This window comes from Cebus imitator, unplaced genomic scaffold (genome assembly GCF_001604975.1).
Source record: "Cebus imitator isolate Cc_AM_T3 unplaced genomic scaffold, Cebus_imitator-1.0 Scaffold223, whole genome shotgun sequence".
In the NCBI taxonomy this organism is placed as follows: Eukaryota; Metazoa; Chordata; class Mammalia; order Primates; family Cebidae; genus Cebus; species Cebus imitator.
This window is the reverse complement of record NW_016107538.1, coordinates 1921441-1940597: the sequence shown is the minus strand read 5'-3', so window position 1 is coordinate 1940597 and position 19157 is coordinate 1921441. Positions and strand designations below refer to the sequence as shown.

General features: G+C 39.0%; 2 protein-coding genes across 3 annotated transcripts in view; one reads left to right on the top strand and one right to left on the bottom strand.

The window, feature by feature from the left end:
• Positions 1–12117, top strand: part of TTC19 (tetratricopeptide repeat domain 19) — a 29102-nt gene extending 16985 nt beyond the window's left edge. Inside the window, exons 8-11 of one of the 2 annotated variants that reach the window (XR_001815930.2) lie at positions 8528–8682; positions 10018–10180; positions 10447–10626; positions 10722–10811. Coding sequence is in view for 1 of the 2 variants with exons in the window: in XM_017496825.2 (XP_017352314.1) it covers positions 8528–8682; positions 10018–10180; positions 10722–10855 (452 nt within the window). In the remaining variant the exon portion in view is untranslated. Of the gene's footprint in view, positions 1–8527; positions 8683–10017; positions 10181–10446; positions 10627–10721 lie in introns of both variants that reach the window. The other variant, XM_017496825.2, reaches the window with a different exon arrangement.
• A 1693-nt stretch (positions 12118–13810) lies between these two features.
• NCOR1 (nuclear receptor corepressor 1) overlaps positions 13811–19157 on the bottom strand; it is a 181473-nt gene continuing 176126 nt past the window's right edge. Inside the window, exons 44-45 of the mRNA XM_017496857.2 lie at positions 17822–18001; positions 13811–15761 (exon numbers count right to left, since the gene is read on the bottom strand). Of these exons, the coding sequence (XP_017352346.1) occupies positions 15574–15761; positions 17822–18001 (368 nt within the window). The 3' untranslated portion in view covers positions 13811–15573. The remainder of the gene's footprint in view (positions 15762–17821; positions 18002–19157) is intronic.

Here is a 19157-nt window from a genome sequence, read left to right as displayed (position 1 = left end):
TTTTTTTTGTGATTTCTTCTTTGACCCTTTGGATATTTAGGAGTATATTGATTAATTTTCACATATTAGTGAATTTCTCAAATTTCCTTCTGTTGGATCCAGTTTCATTCCATTGTGTTCATAGAACAACTGCATGATTTTATTTATTGAGATGTTTTATGGCCTCACATATGGCTTATCCTGGAGAATGTTGCATGTGCATTTGAGAATTGTGTGTATTCTGTTGGAGTTTTCTATGAATGTCTGTTAGGTTTAATTGGTTTATAGTGTTATTCAAGTTTTTTGTGTCCTTACTGATTTTGTCTAGTTGTTCTAGATATTTTTTTTTCCCTTGAGACGGATTCTCACCCTGTCATCCAGGCTGGAGTGCAGTGGCATGATCTCGGCTCCTCTGCCTCCCAGGTTCAAGCCATTCTCCTGCCTCAGCCTCCCAAGTAGCTGTAGTCCCAGGTCTGTGCCAGGCGGGCATGGACTTTTGTTTTTTTTTTTTTTTTTTTGAGATAGTCTGTCTGTTGCCCAGGCTGGAGTGCAGTGGCATGATCTTGGCTCATTGCAACCCCTACCTCCCAGGTTCAAGCAATTCTTGTGCCTCAGCCTCCCAAGTAGCTGGGATTGCAGGCACATACCACCATATCCAGCTAAGTTTTGTATCTTTAGTTGAGACAAGGTGTCTAGTCTCAAACTCCTGACCTCAGGTGATCTGCCCACCTCGGCTTCCCAAAATGCTGGGATTACAGGTGTGAGCTACTGCGCCTGGCCAGTTTTTTGTATTTTTATTAGAGATGAGGTTTCACCATAATTGCCAGGCTGTTCCTGAAATCCTGACCTCAGGTGATCTGCCTGCCTCAGCCTCCCAAACTGTAATCCCAGCAGCCTCCCAAACTGCTAGGATTACAGGCCTGAACTATTGTGCCCAGCCGATAAATTTTTTAAAATCTTTTTTCTTTATACATGTTTCTGTGCTCTGTTTAGACAGTCCCAGATGTATATCTCTGTTATGAATTATCCTTTCATCAGGAAAATGATTCCTTTTTTCCTATTTAAGGTATTTGTTACAAATTCCAGTTTTATATTATCTGCTATATCTTACCCTAAAACTTTTCTGAGTCTTTTTTTTTATTTTATTTTTTTGAGATGGAGTCTTGCTCTGTAGTCCAGGCTGGGGTGCAATGACGTGATCTCAGCTCACTGCAACCTCCGCCTCCCAGGTCCTGGTTCAAGCAGTTCTCCTACCTCAGCTGGGATTACAGGCATGAGCCACCATGCCCAGCTGATTTTTGTATTTTTTTTTTTTTAGTAGAGATGGGGTTTCACCACGTTGGCCAGCCTGGTCTTGAACTCCTGACCTTGTGATCCGCCCGCCTCAGCCTCCCAAAGTGTTGGGTTTACAGGCGTGAGCCACCACACCCAGCCTTTTCTGAGTCATTTTTCAGTGTGTGTGGTTTTCTTTTTCTGTGTATGTATCTTGACATTGCCTTTTTTTTTGAGACCAAGTGTCACTCTTCTTGCCCAGGCTGTAGTGCAGTGGCACCATCTTGGCGCACTGAAACTTCTGCCTCCTGGGTTCAAGTGATTCTCCTGTCTCAGCCTCCTGAGTAGCTGGGATTACAGGTATCCGCCACCATACCTGGCTAATATTTTTTAGTACACACGGGGTTTCTCCCTGTTGGTTAGGCTGGTCTGGAACTCCTGACCTCAGGCTATCTGCCCTGCCTGGCCTCCCGCAGTGCTGGGATTACAGGCATGAGCCACCACGCCCAGCCTCAGTATGTCTTTTGTAGAAGGCTATGGTTGGATTTTTAAAAAACCTGAGTATCATTGTCTTGTGATATAGAATCTGAAAGCCTTTTAAAAATTAGTATTAAAAGGGATAATTGGTCTAATTATTGCATTTTAAAAAGTGCTTTCCATTTTTGTTCCTCTTATAGGAACGTTTCCCTCATGGATCTATATTTGTATTTTGTATGGAAGGTATACATATGATTTTCAGTTCTATAAGGAGTGACCTAAACATCTCTTAGACATATTTGACTCAGAGGAAAAAATACTGTTTTCAGTTACTTCTCTAAAATGACCTGACTACATTTTAACATTGTCCTGCCTTTCCCTTTTCCTCACTTGTTTTTTCTTTGTGATCTGGAATTTTAGACTTAGTGGAATTTATTGCAGAGGGGAATTCTAAAGTCTGCATATTTGCCTTGCTTTTTAAGTAGTTTATTTTGAAGTTAGGGAGTTGTTTGTTTATGAAGCTTGCTTAGTGAACCTTCAATTTTAGCATCCAGTTCTCTGGAGCTTTGTAGTCTGACCTGGCTCAGCGCTTCTGTTCCACATGCTCTGGCCTCTTTGTCTGGAATGTCATTTACCTGAATGTTGACCTTTCTCTTCTCTATCCTTCACATTATCCCCTCTTCCATCAGTTTTTTTCATCTATATTTTGGGAGGTTTTTCAGTTTATATTCCACATTACTCATTTATTATTAAGAAAAGTCAGTTCTGGACCGGCTGTGGTGGCTCACGCCTGTAACCCCAGCACTTTGGGAGGCTGAGGCAGGCAGATCATGAGACCAGGAGTTCAAGACCATCTCTACTAAAAATACAAAAATTAGCCAGGCACGGTGGCAGGCACCTGTAACCCCAGCTACTTGGGAGGCTAAGGCAAGAGAATCCCTTGGATCCGGGGTTTGGTGGTTGCAGTGAGTCGAGGTGGTACCAGACAGAGTGAGACTCCATCTCAAAAAGGAAAAAAAAAAAAAAGAAGAAAAGTAACTTCTGTGCTTTTCTTCTGATTTTTGTTTTTTGTTTTTTGAGATAGGGTCTCACTGTGTCACCCAGGCTGGAGTGCAGTGGCGAAATCTTGGCTCACTGCAACCTCTGCCTCCTGGGTTCAAGCGATTCTTCTACCTCAGCCTCCCTAGCAGCTGGAAGGGACTACAGGTGCATGCCACCACGCCCAGCTAATTTTTGTATTTTTAGTAGAGACGGAGTTTCACCATGTTGGCCAGGATGGTCTTGATCTTCTGACCTCATGATCTGCCTGCCTCAGCCTCCCAAAGTGCTGGGATTACAGGTGTGAGCCACCATACCTAGCAGTATATTGTTTATTGATTGATATATACAAGAGTAATAAGTAGGCAAACAAGACCAAATTCAGGATAGTAGCTACCCCTATGCACAGAGGGGTATACAGGGGTTTAAACATCATATATGTGTGTGTGTGTATATATATATGTATTCCAAAGCAAATATGGTAAAATACTGACATTTGGCCAAGGCTGAAAGTATAAAGGTATTTGGTAAATCCTCCATATCAAAAAAAAAAAAAAAAAGCCTGGCATGGCGGTAAGCACCTGTAATTCTAGCTACTCGGGAGCCTAAGGCAGGAGAAGCACTTGAACCCGGGAGGCAGAGGTTGCAGTCAGCTGAGATTGTGCCACTGCACTCCAGCCTTGGTGACAGAGCAAAGACTCTTATCTCAAAAACAAAAATATACAATAGGGCTAATATATTTTTAAACAATATGAATGGTATCATACTGTACAGTAGTTTCTGTAGTTTGCTTTTGTCACTCAACATTTTGTTGTTGAGATACATCAGGCTGATATAAAGCAGTTTTCTCAGCTCAGTCCCTGTTTGCCAAACTGCATGTCTGCTGAGTTGCATCGGTCTTTAAAGGGTGACTTCCTCTAATTAATCCACTGGTGTGAGGGGTAAGTTGAACGTTTTTTCTTTTCTCACAAGGGATGGTACAAGCTAAAGGTGGCCATTTCCTCAGTACAACCATGGTATAGATTCCATTGTAGAAGTATACCACAGTTCTATTGACGGACCTGTTGGGTTATTCTATATGTTTTGCTATTAAAAGTCATACTTCATTGAACATTTTTGGACCTGTGTCTTTGTGCACACCTGTAAGATATTTCCTAGAATATATATATAAAAGTGGAGTTGTCGGGGTGCATATACCAAACTGCTTCTCAGGCTTGGCACAGTGGCTCATGCCTGTAATCCCAGCACTTTGGGAGGCTGAGGCGGGCAGAACACTTGAGTTCAGAAGTTGGAGACCAGCCTGGCCAACATAGTGAAAACCCATCTTTACTTAAAAAATAATAATAATACAAAAATTAGCCTGGTGTGTTGGTGGGTACCTGTAATCCCAACTACTTGGGAGGCTGAGGCACAAGAATCACCTAAACCCAGAAAGGTAGAGGTTGCAGTGAGCTGAGATCACTCCAGCCTAGGCAACAGAGCAAGACTCTGTCTCAAAAACAACAGCAGCAAAAACCAAATTGCTTATCAAAGTGGTTTTACATTTACATTTTGACTAGCAGTATATTAGTGTTCTTGATGCTTTCTGTATATCTTTGTTATCAGATTTTTTTTTATAATTGCTGGATTTGAAAAGAAATTTCATTGTGGCTTTACTATGTTTCTGATTACTGGTAAAATAGAATATCTTTTTATGTATTTATTGGCTATCCAGATTACCTGCTCTGAAAATTAGCTCTTCATATCCTTTGCTTATTTTTTTGAGGGGTTGTCTTTCTTAATGATTTGTAAGAGTTACGTATTCAGTCATTTTATATTTTTGTGGGTTACATGTCTCCTTGTAGCTTGTCTTTTCACATTAGGGCATTTGGCATAGTTTAAAAATTTGGATCTTAACAGAATCTTGATATTTACCTTCATAGTTTGTACTTCTTACGTCTTGATTTGTAGTGACATCTCTATATTGAGTTTTCATAGATTCATGGGGTGCTAATGTTTAGATCTGTAATTATAATTAAGTTTTAGTTTCATTATTTTTCCCTATTGAGTTCAGTACCTTTATGGGTTTTTTCCCCAAGAGACAGGGTCTTCCTTTGTTGCCCAGGCTGGAATGAGTGCAGTGACACCATCACAGCTCACTGCTGCCTCAAACTCCTGATCTCAAGATCCTCCCACCTCAGCCTCCAAAAGAGTTAGGACTACAGGCACGTGGCAACGTGTCTGGCTGATTTTTTTTTTCTTCTTTTTTATTTTTGGTAGAGATGAGGTTGTGCTGTTACCCAGGTTGGTCTTGACCTCCTGGGCTAAAGTGGTCCTTCTGCCTCAGCCTCCCAAACCACAGGATTGCAGGTGTAAGCTACCACGCCCAGCCCTGTTATGTGTTTAATTTCTTCTATTTGTTCATTCATTCAGTGATTCAGTCAGAAATACTTGAGTGCCCATTACATGCTAGATATGCTGCTAGGTGCTGAGATACAGATATAAATAAGACAAAGTCACTGCCTCATGGAGCCACATTTCTGGTGGGGGAAAGATGCATAGTAAGCACTATCCAGCAAGTTGGTGTGTACAAAGATGAATTAAGTGCTATGTAGATATTTATGAAGGGATATGTATACCAGGAATATGTTGGGGCAGTATGCGGTCTTATAGAGGGAGTAGGGAAGGCCTTGTTAGTAAGAAAACCTGGTGAATGGGAGAGACTAGGCCAAGTGGCTATTTGAGGGAAGAAAATTACAGGCAAAGGGCAATTACAGGTATAAGACTCTGAGGTGGAATATGCTTGACTTACTAGAAGTAAAGAGAACTACTGGAGTTCTGATTTTCTATAATTCTTGAGGATGAGGCCTGCTTTTTTACTGTCTGCTGATTCTCATTTATGATGAATCGTCATGTTTACTAATATTGGATTATACATTCATCTTCAGCAAAGTTTTAGCTATGCAATGAGATTTCAGAGTAGTTTTGTGTCTTCCAGGCACTCAGCTCCTGGCCTAAATGGATGTTATAAATTAGATATCAAATTTACATGGTAGTCATTTTTCTCATCTAGATCCCAGACTTGGCCATTCAAGCCTCCTTGTCGTCTCCCTGTGCCTGTGGTTGGGGGGTTGGGGGAGTGAAGGATGGAGTGGTGCAGTTTTTTTCACATATATTCTTTTCCTGGGGTTGCGGTCTTAATGGTAATTATCGTGGTTTTATGCATTGGCTTCAGATCGCGTTTTCTGTTTAGTACAAGTCCACAGCTTTAATTCTTGGATTACAGAGACACTCAAACTATCCTACAAAACCAACAAAAACTGGGCTTTTGCTGTGTCATCTCACTTTGGGTTACTCCTGATTTCTGGCTTTGGGGGTTTCCTTCTCTTGGGAGCTCAGCTGTGCATGCAAAGAATGTGTGTTGTATTTTTTCTAAGATTTCTAGGTGTTTGAAGCAGATGGGTTTCATGTATAGTGTTAGGTTAGATCCTGCTTTATTTCCTCCATGAAAACCATTAAGACTAATCAGGAAGTGCTAGTCAGTTGACAAATAAGAGATTCAGTTTAGCAGAAATTTCAGGGTATTCCTGGAATTTGGGCAACAAATATCTAGTTTCAAAAACCCTTGTAGACTTCGTATATTGCTATTGATAGTGAGGTGGTATGGGAGAGTTAGAGATCTATGCTCAAGTTTTTGTAAATTCAGAGATGCTGTTTTGCTACTGTTAGTAAATGCATATAATTGCTCCAGTACTTTATCAAATTCCCTTTTAGGCTATATTTATGTAAACCTAGTTTGATACTCTTGATACATTAAGTATGTTGAGCCATTCTTACATTCTTGGAATAAATGCTGTTTGGCCATCTCCTTAATATATATGATTGTTCCGTTTGATAATATTTTGAGTAAAAAATTATATAGTGAATCCTGTTTGCTTCATGGACTGACTATAGGTAATAGTATATCTTTTTCTGTGAGCAGAAGTAATTTATGAAAGAGAATCATGTTTGAAGAAGTAAATATGCCTCAGTTTCAAATGATCTTTTAGGAGCTCTGTATAAACGATTCCAATATATTTCTCAGTTATTAAACTACCTAACTTTTTTCTTGTCTAACTTCTAGCAATTTTTATATTAATATTTCAAAGAAGCATGTTTAAGTAAATTACTAGAAAAGGAACTCTTTGGGGGAACTTTATTAAATCCATGAAATTTTCTGTTGGCAGTTAAAGGTTTTGTGTTTTCTAAAAGTTAGATAATATTTATTTTTAGAAAAGTTTGCTTTTCAAAAAGCGTTTTCATTTTTATTGTGGTCAGAATGTGCTATGAATTTTAAGTAGCTAAATTGTACCTCATTAATTGTTTTCTCTAAAAAACTTTACTGCTTTTGCTTCCACTCCACTACTTAGTGAGAACAGGGGTAACAATTTTCCACTAGAATTGTTTGTCACTTTATTCTTGTACTTTTGTTATACTACTGAACATCTTTTTTAATCATTGCCACAAAATATCTCGCTTTTACCATTTTCACATCACTCTAGTATATCAACTTTGGAAACAAAAGACATCATTCTAATTATAGCATTCTGTTTTTAGTAGTGGTATTTCCATATACAAAATACAGTAATTCTTGATCGCTGAAAATTGTCAAATCCTAGAAAACATAGCATGCCTGTGCGTGATGTTAACATCCTTCTTGAACAGTTGTTGAAGATTCATTTCATGAATCCGATTTTTCCAAAATAGATGAGTCTGATGATTCAGATGATTCTGGTGTTAGTTCTGTATAGAAATAACTCCAAGAACACTTTTAATATTTATTTTCACATTGAAAAGCAGATTTGCTCAGTCTCAAAGAGCATATTTATGTAAAATTAAGTGATAGAAATAAGCTGTACTTTTTTTTCTAAATGGGAAGGTATTAAAAAAGTCTCATTTTAGTAACATAGTCTTCCTTAAACTCTGTATGCCACTTGTCAGATTTCTGAAAACTGAAAACATGGAAGGAAAAGGGTTTGATATGAACAACAGCTTTGCTGGTAAATAAACCCAACTGAACATATTAACTTGGGTGTCTACTAATTTGTTATCTAAGATTATCTAAGGTAACCTCTTTTTCTAGTCTTTTACTGTGTGAACTTAACCTTCTGCTGAGTGTTTGCAGAACTTCCATATAGTCTTGCTTATGACCATTTCTGCATTATTTATATCATCTTTTAGAAGTCTTATCCAGGTTGATACAGGTTACTGTGCTCTAGATCCATGTTTTCCATTTCTTTTAATGTGGCATTAGGTGTTTAGTCAATTTTTGAATGTGTTGAGAGATGCTGTGTCATTGTAAGCTTTCTTCTTCTTTTCTGAATGGATTAGCTTTTTTAAATTTTACCTTGCATTCTTTAAATTCGGCTTGTCACTTTGTACTTCAGGATTTTGAGTGTTCTGTTTTCTTACTGCATTGCTTTTCTTATACCCTGCAGATTTTTCATTGGCCTTAGACTTTTTGTTGTTAACTCATTCTTCTTTATCTTCATTTGTTTCTGCTGAATATTGTTTCAAACTAAAAATAACATTCCACATTTTAATTGATGTGTGGACTCTTAATCTGCTTAAAATGTAGGGTGAAGTTCCATGATTCCAGCTAGTCTGGAATATGTCATTTAACTGGATGTTAATCCACCTACATTGTTCCCTAAGTGACATGTGGGTCCCAGTCTGCTGACATATTTGTGGGTCCTGGTAACAACGATTTGGGTAGACTTGCTGATTCCTCTTCTCTCCTTAGTGGAAGAGAAAGCCAATACCCACCTCCTCCTGGGCATGTGCTTAGACGCCTGTGCTCGCTACCTTCTGTTCTCCAAGCAGCCATCACAGGCACAAAGGATGTATGAAAAAGCTCTGCAGATTTCTGAAGAAATACAAGGAGAAAGACACCCACAGGTAAGGGAGGAAAACATAGAAGAGGAAATATAAAACAAAGATTGCAAATTGACGGGTGTGAAATGTCACACTCATTGAGAACAGAATCAGCAGATGGTCCTAGATCCTTCTTGCTCCCCAGTCTATTCATTTTCTTACCACCAGTACCCTCACCCCAACCACTTGTTTCAGAAAAGATTTGGGACTAGTTATCAGTTACTAGGTCTGTCCAGAACATGTGCATGAGCCATGGTTTGCACAACAGAGCAACCTTTCTACAAGGCAGGACTGGTCAGGCTTCAAAGGACACAGCACAGTATTTCAGAGTGGGGTCTGTATATACCCCCATTAGAATCTTTATGAGGAACATTTTAATACACGAATATCCTTGCCTTCCTTGCCTCCCAGTTAAAATGGCAGGAGGTGAGGGAAAGAATCAGGGACCACATTAAAAACACTTTTAAATCATTGGCTATTATAGAATTTAAGTATAATGTGTAAAGCTCTGTGTTAGAACACTAAACACATTGAATTGAAATCATCATCTTTTTGGGTCTCTCCTCCATCAAAATAAGTTCTTAGATGTAAGGAGTGCATCGCTTTGGCTATGAATGCTTGCTACTCCCAATGTATGACAACTTTAACTGAATGTGTCCCAAGGCTGGGGTATGTGGGTAGGGCAAGTAATACGTTTTGGAAGAAAAGGGAAGTTGAGCTATGAATTATCTCCATGAAAGGGATTTAAGACTTATTATGAAGAGTCTCCTAATGGAGTGAGGAATAATAAGCAAGCAAGCACAGAATTCAGATCTCCAAGTACTAGTGTCAGGGGGCTTAAAGCATGGCATCAGTGGGGAAGAAGGTATGGAAATCTACCTCTTATAGTAGCCAGATTAAAAAAACTCTTACTGGGCATCCTCCTAAATAGATTCTGCACTTCTTGTTTTTGATGAGCCTCAGGGTTATCAGCAGGAACAGCTTAATACAGTGGAGCTCCAGAGGCAAACAAACCATAAGGGGCTGGCTTCTCAAAGTTGCTCAGCCTTAACTGGGATCATATATATAGCTTCTTGCTGTTGTTTTTTATTTGGTGCTTCTAATTGGGTAATTAGTTGGAATAAGGTATATCCGTTCCCTAATTTCCAGATTTGAATTTCTCAAAAGGTCAAACTAACATTGTCCACTGTACAATGTGATTAACAAATGCCCACAAATTTGTTAAAGGCTGACATCTCTCATCTTTTATGGAATGCTAGGAAAGATTAAATCTTACATATTCACAGTTGGATGAACTCCACATTAACATTCTATGCAGGCATGTTTTTAAAGAAAAAACGTTTTTTCTTTTACATATAGACGATTGTGCTGATGAGTGACCTGGCTACTACCCTGGATGCACAGGGCCGCTTTGATGAGGCCTATATTTATATGCAAAGGGCATCAGATCTGGCAAGACAGATCAATCATCCTGAGCTACACATGGTACTCAGTAATCTAGCTGCAGTTTTGATGCACAGAGGTAGGTAGCAATGGAAACTTAACTGACTTGCTTTAAGGGAGGGATGTCACTGAATTGGTAAATTTGTGAAATGGTGTGTAGGGAAGGCAAGGGCCAATGAAGAAACTCATACATTAAAAGGCTGGTTGAATAATGGCAGAAAAAAACTGAGGTATTAGGTTGAAGTACGATTGTGCTCAATTCACAAAACCTCTACAGTCCTGCACTAGCGTGTCAAATATCATCAAGCTGCAGAAAACTTTGCGATGATAGTCCCTTATTTTCAGAAACCTGGGATGACAGATGTATTACACATACCACCACCATTCATGAAATCTTTGGCTAATTGAGGACCCCAGGATATACTGGAAAGGACGGTTAGAAATTCCACAGAATTCAGTGGAGTTCCAGCCTGTCAGATGGGGATGAGATGAGGCAGCACCAGCCTGTCACTTCATAAGCACGCAGTAAATTATCCCTATAGCCTCATTAGTGCTCTCTCTTCAGAATCACCTTGAAAACATACACTTTCTTACTATCCCTTCTCTCTGGGTTGTTTTAGAACGATATACACAAGCAAAAGAGATCTACCAGGAAGCACTGAAGCAAGCAGAGCTGAAGAGAGATGAAATTTCTATACAGCACATCAGGGAAGAGTTGGCTGAGCTGTCAAGGAAAAGTATACCTTTGACTTAAATTGTCAAGCTCTAAATCCATTTTTGTGTAGGGAGAATAATGTCTAGTAATGCAGAAGAATAGCTATTATTCCTGTCTCTGTGGCACCCAAATCAATGGCTTAAATCTGTCGTTTTTGGTATTCAGGTTTCCTCAATTTTGCCTTAGTGAAGGACGAGTTATATACACTGCCGTTTTTGTATTAGGAAAAATGACTTTCATTCTCAATGATTATGATCTTTCAGGACTGCTATTAAGTAATGGTTTCAGTTGTAACATATTGACTAGATGCTGTCCCTGCTGGTCTAAGTAGAACTGTAGATTAATATGGGCTGGCTTTCCTGTGGGCTGTGGGTGTGGTGATTCAGCCCGGCATTTCTATCATCAGTTTGTGGTCTACTGATTTCCTGCCCTCTCTTCTCTTTATCACTATCTGGCAAACTGACCAGAATTATTACCTTTCTCATGGCAAAGGGGGATTATGGTGAGTTTTTCTTATAATCTGTTTCATGCACCACAATGGAATTTAATGCATAAAAGAGAAAAAGTAAGTTTCCTACCAGCATCCAGCACAAAATTTTAAAGTGGGAATTGGGCATGTGACAGTATATAGCACCCAAATTTTATTTGAATTTAAATAAAAGTGAACCATATGTATCTGGTTATATAAAACTACTTAAAAATAGGGGTGGGCTAGAAGGAATGATGTAACCTTTTGTCGATGTTATCTGAGCACTCTACTTCCCAGCCTTAGTCACACAACTGAGTCACCTCAAGTACTCTTTAAAGACACACACACCCAGGGCTGAGTCAGAATAGGGCCCTACAGGTGTATTTCAAAACTTCTTGTAATTCTGATGTGTACTGCTGGTATAGTTGAACTACTGACGTGGATCTTAGTCCTAGCCTTTTTGCTTTTGTGATTTCAGTATCTTCATCTGTGAAGTAGGGAAACACTGAGATTCTTTCTTAGCCATGGGAGAAGGTATTTGATTAGATGACTTTGAATGAATAGACTGCTGTGCTAAAAGAGCTTATCACATTGCCGCAAAAAGTATGTAAAGATACACAGGTGGATGCTCTTACCTCAGCAGTTGTACAAATATATCTTGAGCCATTTACCTAAGGGAAAAGACAGTTTTTCTAGGCACCATGAAGGAATACTGAAACTGTTGGTATGCCTGTGTGGGTGGGATGTGAGTGGGACTGATAAACTGATATTTTTGGTTCGTATGTACATACTGGAAGAATCTTTTCGTAATAAACGAGACTACACAACAATATTGTACGTATCCCAGTAATCTTTGCATTTCTTAAAAAACAAAACAAACAAAAAAAAAACTTCCTGAAGAATTAATGAAAACACCGGAAACCTAAGGTCCAAATCCTCAGGGATTAGACTACAACTAGAATTTTGTTCTGTCTAATCTCATATTATTTACCACCTAGATAATGCCATTAATCAAGTCTAGCTCAGAGAGATAAATACAATATAAATCAGACTGAGTGTCAGTAGAAACCAGTATTAACATATGGTGATTTCTTTAAAAAATTAATGTCAACCACTTACCTTTTGCATTGAGAATGTTTTTACTTTTTCACAATTTGCAGGGGTTACTGAAAGGTTTTTCATTGCAAGTTTTATTTATTTATTTATTTGTTTTAAATCATCCACAGTAATTAAGTTCATGGTCCGGTTGTTGGAAACACTAGGAGTTTTCAGGACAGTCTCTTCTTGTGGGTGTTCTCATTACAGTTCATTTACACTGTTGTAAAATAAGGTACTGAAGCAAAGGGAGGACTGATCTCCTTTACTGACTGGTCCAAATTCAAAAGTGAATTGGTTAAAATTATATGACTAAATTTTTGGACTGTCCAATGGTCAGTGGAGTTTTTCAGTTTTAAAAATAGAATCAGTGTACAAAGATTAAAGCATTATGAAATTTCCAGTCATAAATATGCACTATAAAATTGGCTGTCAGAATATTTCTATGAAGCGTACTTGGAAGACTTTAGTTCTGAGGGTTAAAAAAACTCACATGTAAGGATATAGTGTCACAGCACTGAAATCTAAGCCTACAAATATCAGGCCTTGGTTTGCAGTGAACTTCAGTAAGTTGTCAGGTACTGCTCCATGCTGTGCTTACCACTTAGATCGTGATAAGGTGAACCTCCACAGGTAAGCCATGTGAGAATTTGGTCCTTTCATTTTTTTTTGTTTTTGGAACCAAGAACTGTTATTGGATTTTAACTCTCATTCTGAGATTTCTTCTCCAGGTGATGGTAAATAAAGTAATACGCACATGCATCATGATGAGGATAGAGTAGGTGGTTCACAGCAGCTCACCTTCAGGTCCTCAAGTGGAACTGCAAGAGTGACAAGTTAGGCTCTGATCTGACATGTTCTCAGAAACTATACAGTTGACCTTCAAACAATGCAGGAATTAGGGTCATGGACCCCCTAAGTAGTCAGAAATCCACATCTAACTTTGTCTCTTACAAAACTTAATGTCTACTGTTGACCAGAAGGCTTACGGATAACATAGTCGATTGACACATATTTTGTGTATGTATTATATGCTATATTCTTACAATAAAGTAAGCTAGAGAAGAGAAAATGTTATTAGGAAGATTATAAGGAAGAGAAAATATATTTACTATTCATTAAGTGGAAGTAGATCATCATGAAGGTCTTCATCCTCATCATCTTCATGTTGAGTAGGCCGAGGAAGAGAAGGGGTTGGTCTTGCTCTCTCGGGTGGCAGAGGTGGAAGAAAATCCATGTATAGTGGCCCCACACAGTTCAAACCCATGTTGTTCAAGGGTCAACTGCATTCTCACTCCGAATACCTTAAGACCCTCAGGGTCATAGAAAAATACCATCATAATCTCTTTTATGGTAGGTTGGCAATATAAATTATTAACAAACTCTAAAATATTACCAGTACCTCAAAAAAAATCCATCAGAAAACTGTAAAGTGGAACATTTAGTCATTGTTTCTCATTCATATTGAAATTTTTATGTGTTTACATATACCTATTGTAAAAATAATACCAACTTTCCAAGTAATAGGAATGCTGAGCACTAAGCCTGATCTAAAGTTTATGCTAGAGACCTCAGGTATACCGGAGTGGGACAGGGACAGAAATGAAAGATTTCACTGAAGACAAATGTGAGCTTATGGCCTATCTCTGTCACTAGTTTAACTACATGGGCAAAGTACTAAGCCTGTGTCTTCATCCCAACATAGGGATTAGATACCAGTGATAGGAGGGTCTTGGTCAGCAGCTAATCATAGAGCTGCTTCCTTAAAAGCTTTGAGTACTTTTCTTTAAAAGTTTAGGTCTACTTAAAAGTCTGTAAAGTGCTAATTTTTATCATCCTGAGAGATCTATTTCTCCCCTTTCCAGTTGCCAGTGGCATTCTCCCAAAACTGTTAGTATCTGTATGTTATGGAAAGGTACTTAAATGCTATGATAAATTGTATGAAAAAAACTTTAAAATTCAGCAAGCAATTCTTAAAGATAAAACTGGCCCTCTAGTACCGTAATTAGTTTAGAATTCCATCTTTTAAATTATTTGCACCTTGAGAATCTGTGATATGAAACATTTAGCAGTAAACTCTTGTCCCAAGGAAGCAAAGTGAAAGTAAGCGCTGATCCGGAGCAATGTGGAAAAGGGCTGAGTTCACCATGAGTTTTTCAGGATGCAGCACAAAGCACATCTAAATACTACATAGATCATTATCTTTTAACTTGACCAATCATAGCAAACTAAGGGAAAAATACGTAAGCTTTTTCTTTGGAACCTGAGACACCAGGAGCCTTAAACCACAAATAATCTACTATAGCTATGGACAGGGTAGTCAAATTTATTTCAAAACAAAAGCTTTGTTGGGCTGCATCAAATGCAGGAGAAAAGGAATACTTAGGGGCATGGTTAAATTACCAGTGTGCATAACAGTGAGGTATGCCTCAAATAAGCTTTTAAAACTTTATAAACTGAACTAGAACATACCCATGCAGTAATATTTTTTCAGTGCTACTAATGGAAAAAAAAAGTAAAGCCTGCACTGGAAATTTACAATATGGCAGAATTTGTTACCTCTACCTTTTGACTCAAATGTACAGATTTTATGACAGGGTCTGTGTTAAAAATCTAAACATTTCCACAAGATTTTAAACATCACTGGAAAGCTGAATTTAGAGGAAACAAAATCAGATAAAAGTACAATGCCCGTGACAGCCAACATTATGTAACTGGGCTGTATGAGGTTGTTTAGAAGGCTAGGGTTAAAAAGATAGACAAAAAGATTTTTAAAAATCACCCCCAAAGTTGATGCGCTGATTTGAACATAAGTACACCAGATACTACAGCAAGGGGATATACACTGCAAAAAGATAATCTATTTACAGAAGAGTGATTTAAAGACATTATGGTTTTCTTTACAAACAGATGTAAGAACAGGAACTGTCCACTTTTTAAAAACTCTACATTTCAACCCTCCACTATTACAGTCCACTGAATTGCCTGTATCAAAGGCAGTATTTTTTGTTTTTTGTTTTGTTGACTCTCCAAATAAATTTCCATCATTTCTTCATCATCTGTGGGCTGGCTGTCCTGAAAAGTCTCAGGGCATAAGTCATAGGAGGGCAGGTTTTTGACCTGCTACTAAAAATTAAACCATCAAAAACTGGAGATCCCTTTCCTGCACCCTGTTCCTCTCACTTTGTGCAGTTCAGTCATCACTGTCTGACAAGGTCTCGTACTGTGCTGAGAGGAGCGGGGCAGGCTCTCGCTCCCAGATCCTGTTCTGTTGGTGAGGAGCTGCTTGGTTCACAGCAGACGGAGCACATGCAATCGGCGTTGGTGGCGTACTGCTTAGCATCCGCATAGTCAAAGGGTTATAGGGAAACTGAGTTGAGCCTGACAAAAGAAAAATTAGGTTTTCATTGTCGTGAGCATACCTTCTATTTCATCCAATCCAACTTTTGTAGGATGGAGCAGGATTACTCTAAAATGGTCATGTGACACCATGAAAACAAAATGAATACAACACAGAAGGCCCAAGTCTCACCACTTAAATCCTAGTCAATGATACGTAGCAATCAGTTCGGGTCCAAAAAAGAAGAGTAACACGAGGAGCATCTGGGTGAGGGCTGCTTAGCCCAGAAGAGAAAGCCCAGGATAGATTTTTAGTTAAGTCTATAACTATCAAGTGTTTCCATGGAGAATCCAAGTGGACCTATTAAGTATTAAGCTCTAATTGAAACACGCATCAGGTTATACCAAGAGCTTTCTTAACTCTTCAGGAGAAATGCAAAAGTATCAAAGGACAAGTAGCCAGGAATTTGAGCAGACTGAGGGGCAGCAGGATGCGTGTCATCTGCTGACTCTGACTAGGTAGATTTTAAAGTATAAAGACAGAAATGAGGTAATTAATGAACACTGCTACCCTTCATCAGTTTCTAGATGTTTAACTGTCCCCAGAAAGTCTCCTACAGCTTAAGAAACCCCCAAAACATAAAACATAACCATTTTATCAAATAGTAAATCTCATGTATGGTCTAATAATACTAACCCCAAGAGAGACTTGAGAAGCAGCAATCACTGGTCTAGGCTGAAAGCTTTCAAATTCAAACACAACCACTTTGCATGTGGCATGAGTTTTATAATGCAAAAGCCTGATATAATTTATATATGTCTTAAGGGGGAGGGCACATTTCAGATTTTTTTCAGTGACATGTATTTAATCCTAAGGAAAAGAGGCTTATGATTCTCTCAAACTTTAAAATCCATAGTATCCCAGTTTTATTCAGAAAGTCTGTTCCTTTTTAAAGCTACCATGATGATAGTCATTTTACGTTTTTTAAAGTTTACAAATAGGCACAAAATAGAACATAGTATCCTGGAGTATTATTTTTCATCAGTTTGTGTAAATGTAGTGAACGTACAGACAGATGACGTCTGTCGCCCAAGCAGGTGCAGCAGTGCAATCTCAGCTCACTGCAATCTCCGCCTCCCAGGTTCAAGCAATTCTCCCACCTCAGCCTCCCGAGTAGCTGGGATTGCAGGAGCCCACCACTGCACCTGGCTAATTTTTGTATTTTTAGTAGAGACAGAGTTTCACCATGTTGGCCAGGCTGGTCTCAACCACTGACCTCAAGTGATCCGCCCGCCTCAGCCTCCCAAAGTGCTGGGATAACAGACATGAGCCACCACACCAGACCAGATGATGGCTTTTTAAGCTAGTCTTCTCATTTCTAATTTTGATTTCTTAGTATTTCCCTAAGAACTTTTTCTAAGAATGCCAATATGAAAGGCGAAGTTCTCTTAGAAATGGCATGGTACATTCAGGTACAGTTCTCAAAGAACTTAAAACTGCATTGTTTGCTTTGCAGATAGTAAATGTTCACTACCAGTGTAATACAGAAGTGAGAATGGATGAGATTATTTTTTCATAGCTCTTCCTTTGTTTACGGTAACTGGGTTTTGCATTCTAAAAATGTTTCAGGCTATATGTGCATTCAGTTTCTATTCTGGGCATATGCATTGGTTGATGTCTGTAATACTAACACTTTGGGACGCCAAGGCAGGAAGAATGAGTTCAGGAGTTCAAGACCAGCCTGGGTAACAGTGAGATCTCATCTCTACCCAAAAAAAAAAAAAAAAAATTAGCCAGGCATGGTGGTGCACACCTCTAGTAGTCCCAGCTACTTGGGTGGCTCAGGTGGGAGGATCACCTGAACCTCAGAGGTTGAGGCTGCAGTGAGCCATGATCATGCCACTACACTCCAGCCTGGGTGACAGAGCAAGACCACCCAAAAAAAACATTTCTATTCTGGAAAGTAGAACCTATTAATTAAACAGAAATGGAATATAGGTTTCCAAATTAGAAAAATTGCTGAATTTTGAAGAACTAATAACCAAGACATTGATATAAGTTGCTTTGTCTCATTTTCTAACAGTTAAAGCAGGCTCCTTACCTGTTGAAGAGGGCCTGTCTTCCCAGGCCCACCCTGGCGTCTGCCTATGGTAATCCCCTTCTGAATGTACAGAGGAGACTGAAGACGGCCGTTCAGTTCCTAAGTAGCCTTGCCCAGGGATAGGAGATTTAGATTTCCTGCTGTTTGACTTGCTGATCAGCTTTGGTTTGCAAACTCCTCCTAAAAGTGAAATTCAAGTTAAAGTATTAATATATTTAAGTTCTCAAAAATCACCCAAATGCTAATGATTATACAGTGCTAAATGAAAAAAGCAGAATGGTAACATGAAGAATCCAGACCCTAGTACTCAAGGAAATAAAACTTTATAGGGATACCTCAGAGATACTGAGGGTTCAGTAAGTCAGAATCATTTTGCTGATGGATGGTCTTGCCTCCATGTGGATGGCTGCTGACTAATCCACGTGGTGGCTGCCGAAGGCTGGGGGTGGCTGTGGCAATTTGTTTTTTTTAAATGAAATACTTATTTGTAGCATGCAATGATAGCATTTTACCCACAGTAGAACTTTCAAAATTGGAGCGATCCTTAACCCTGCTTTATTAATTGGGTTTATGTAATATTCTAAATCCTTTGTTGTCATTTCAACAATGTTCACAGCATCGTCAGAGGCAGAGTCAATCTAAGAAATCACTTGCTTTGCTTATTCCTAAGAAGCAACTCCTCATTCATTTCAAGTTTAATCATGAGATTGCAGCAATTCAGTGACATCTTCCGGCTCCACTACTAGTTCTAGTTCTCTTGGTATTTCTTTTTTTCTTTTTTAAGGCAGGGTCTCACCTCTGCTGCTCAGGCTGGACTGCAGTGGCACAATCACAGCATACCAGTTCACGAAAGCCTCGACTTCTTGGGCTCAAGCAATCCTCCCACCTCAGAACCAAGTAGCTGGGACCACAGGTGCACACCACCACACTCGGCTACTTTTTAAAATTTTTGCAGAGATGGGGTCTCAGTATGTTGCTCAGGCCAGTGTCAAACTCCTAGATTCAAGTGAGTCTACTGCCTCAGCCACCCAAAGTGCTGGGATTACAGGTATTAGCCATCACACACGGCCTCTCTTGCTATTTCTACCACACCTGCAGTGACTCCCTCCACTGACGTCTTGACCTCCTCCCAAGTTATCCACGGGAGTGGGACTCATCTTCCAAACTCCTGTTAATGTTGATACTCTGATCTTCTCCCATGAATTACAAATGTCTTTAATAGTACCTAAAATGGTGAATCCTTTTCAGAAGGTTTTCAGTTTACTCAGATCCATGAGAGGAATCACTGTGGCGGCTATAGCCTTATAAAATGTATTTTTTTTTTTTTTTTTTTTTT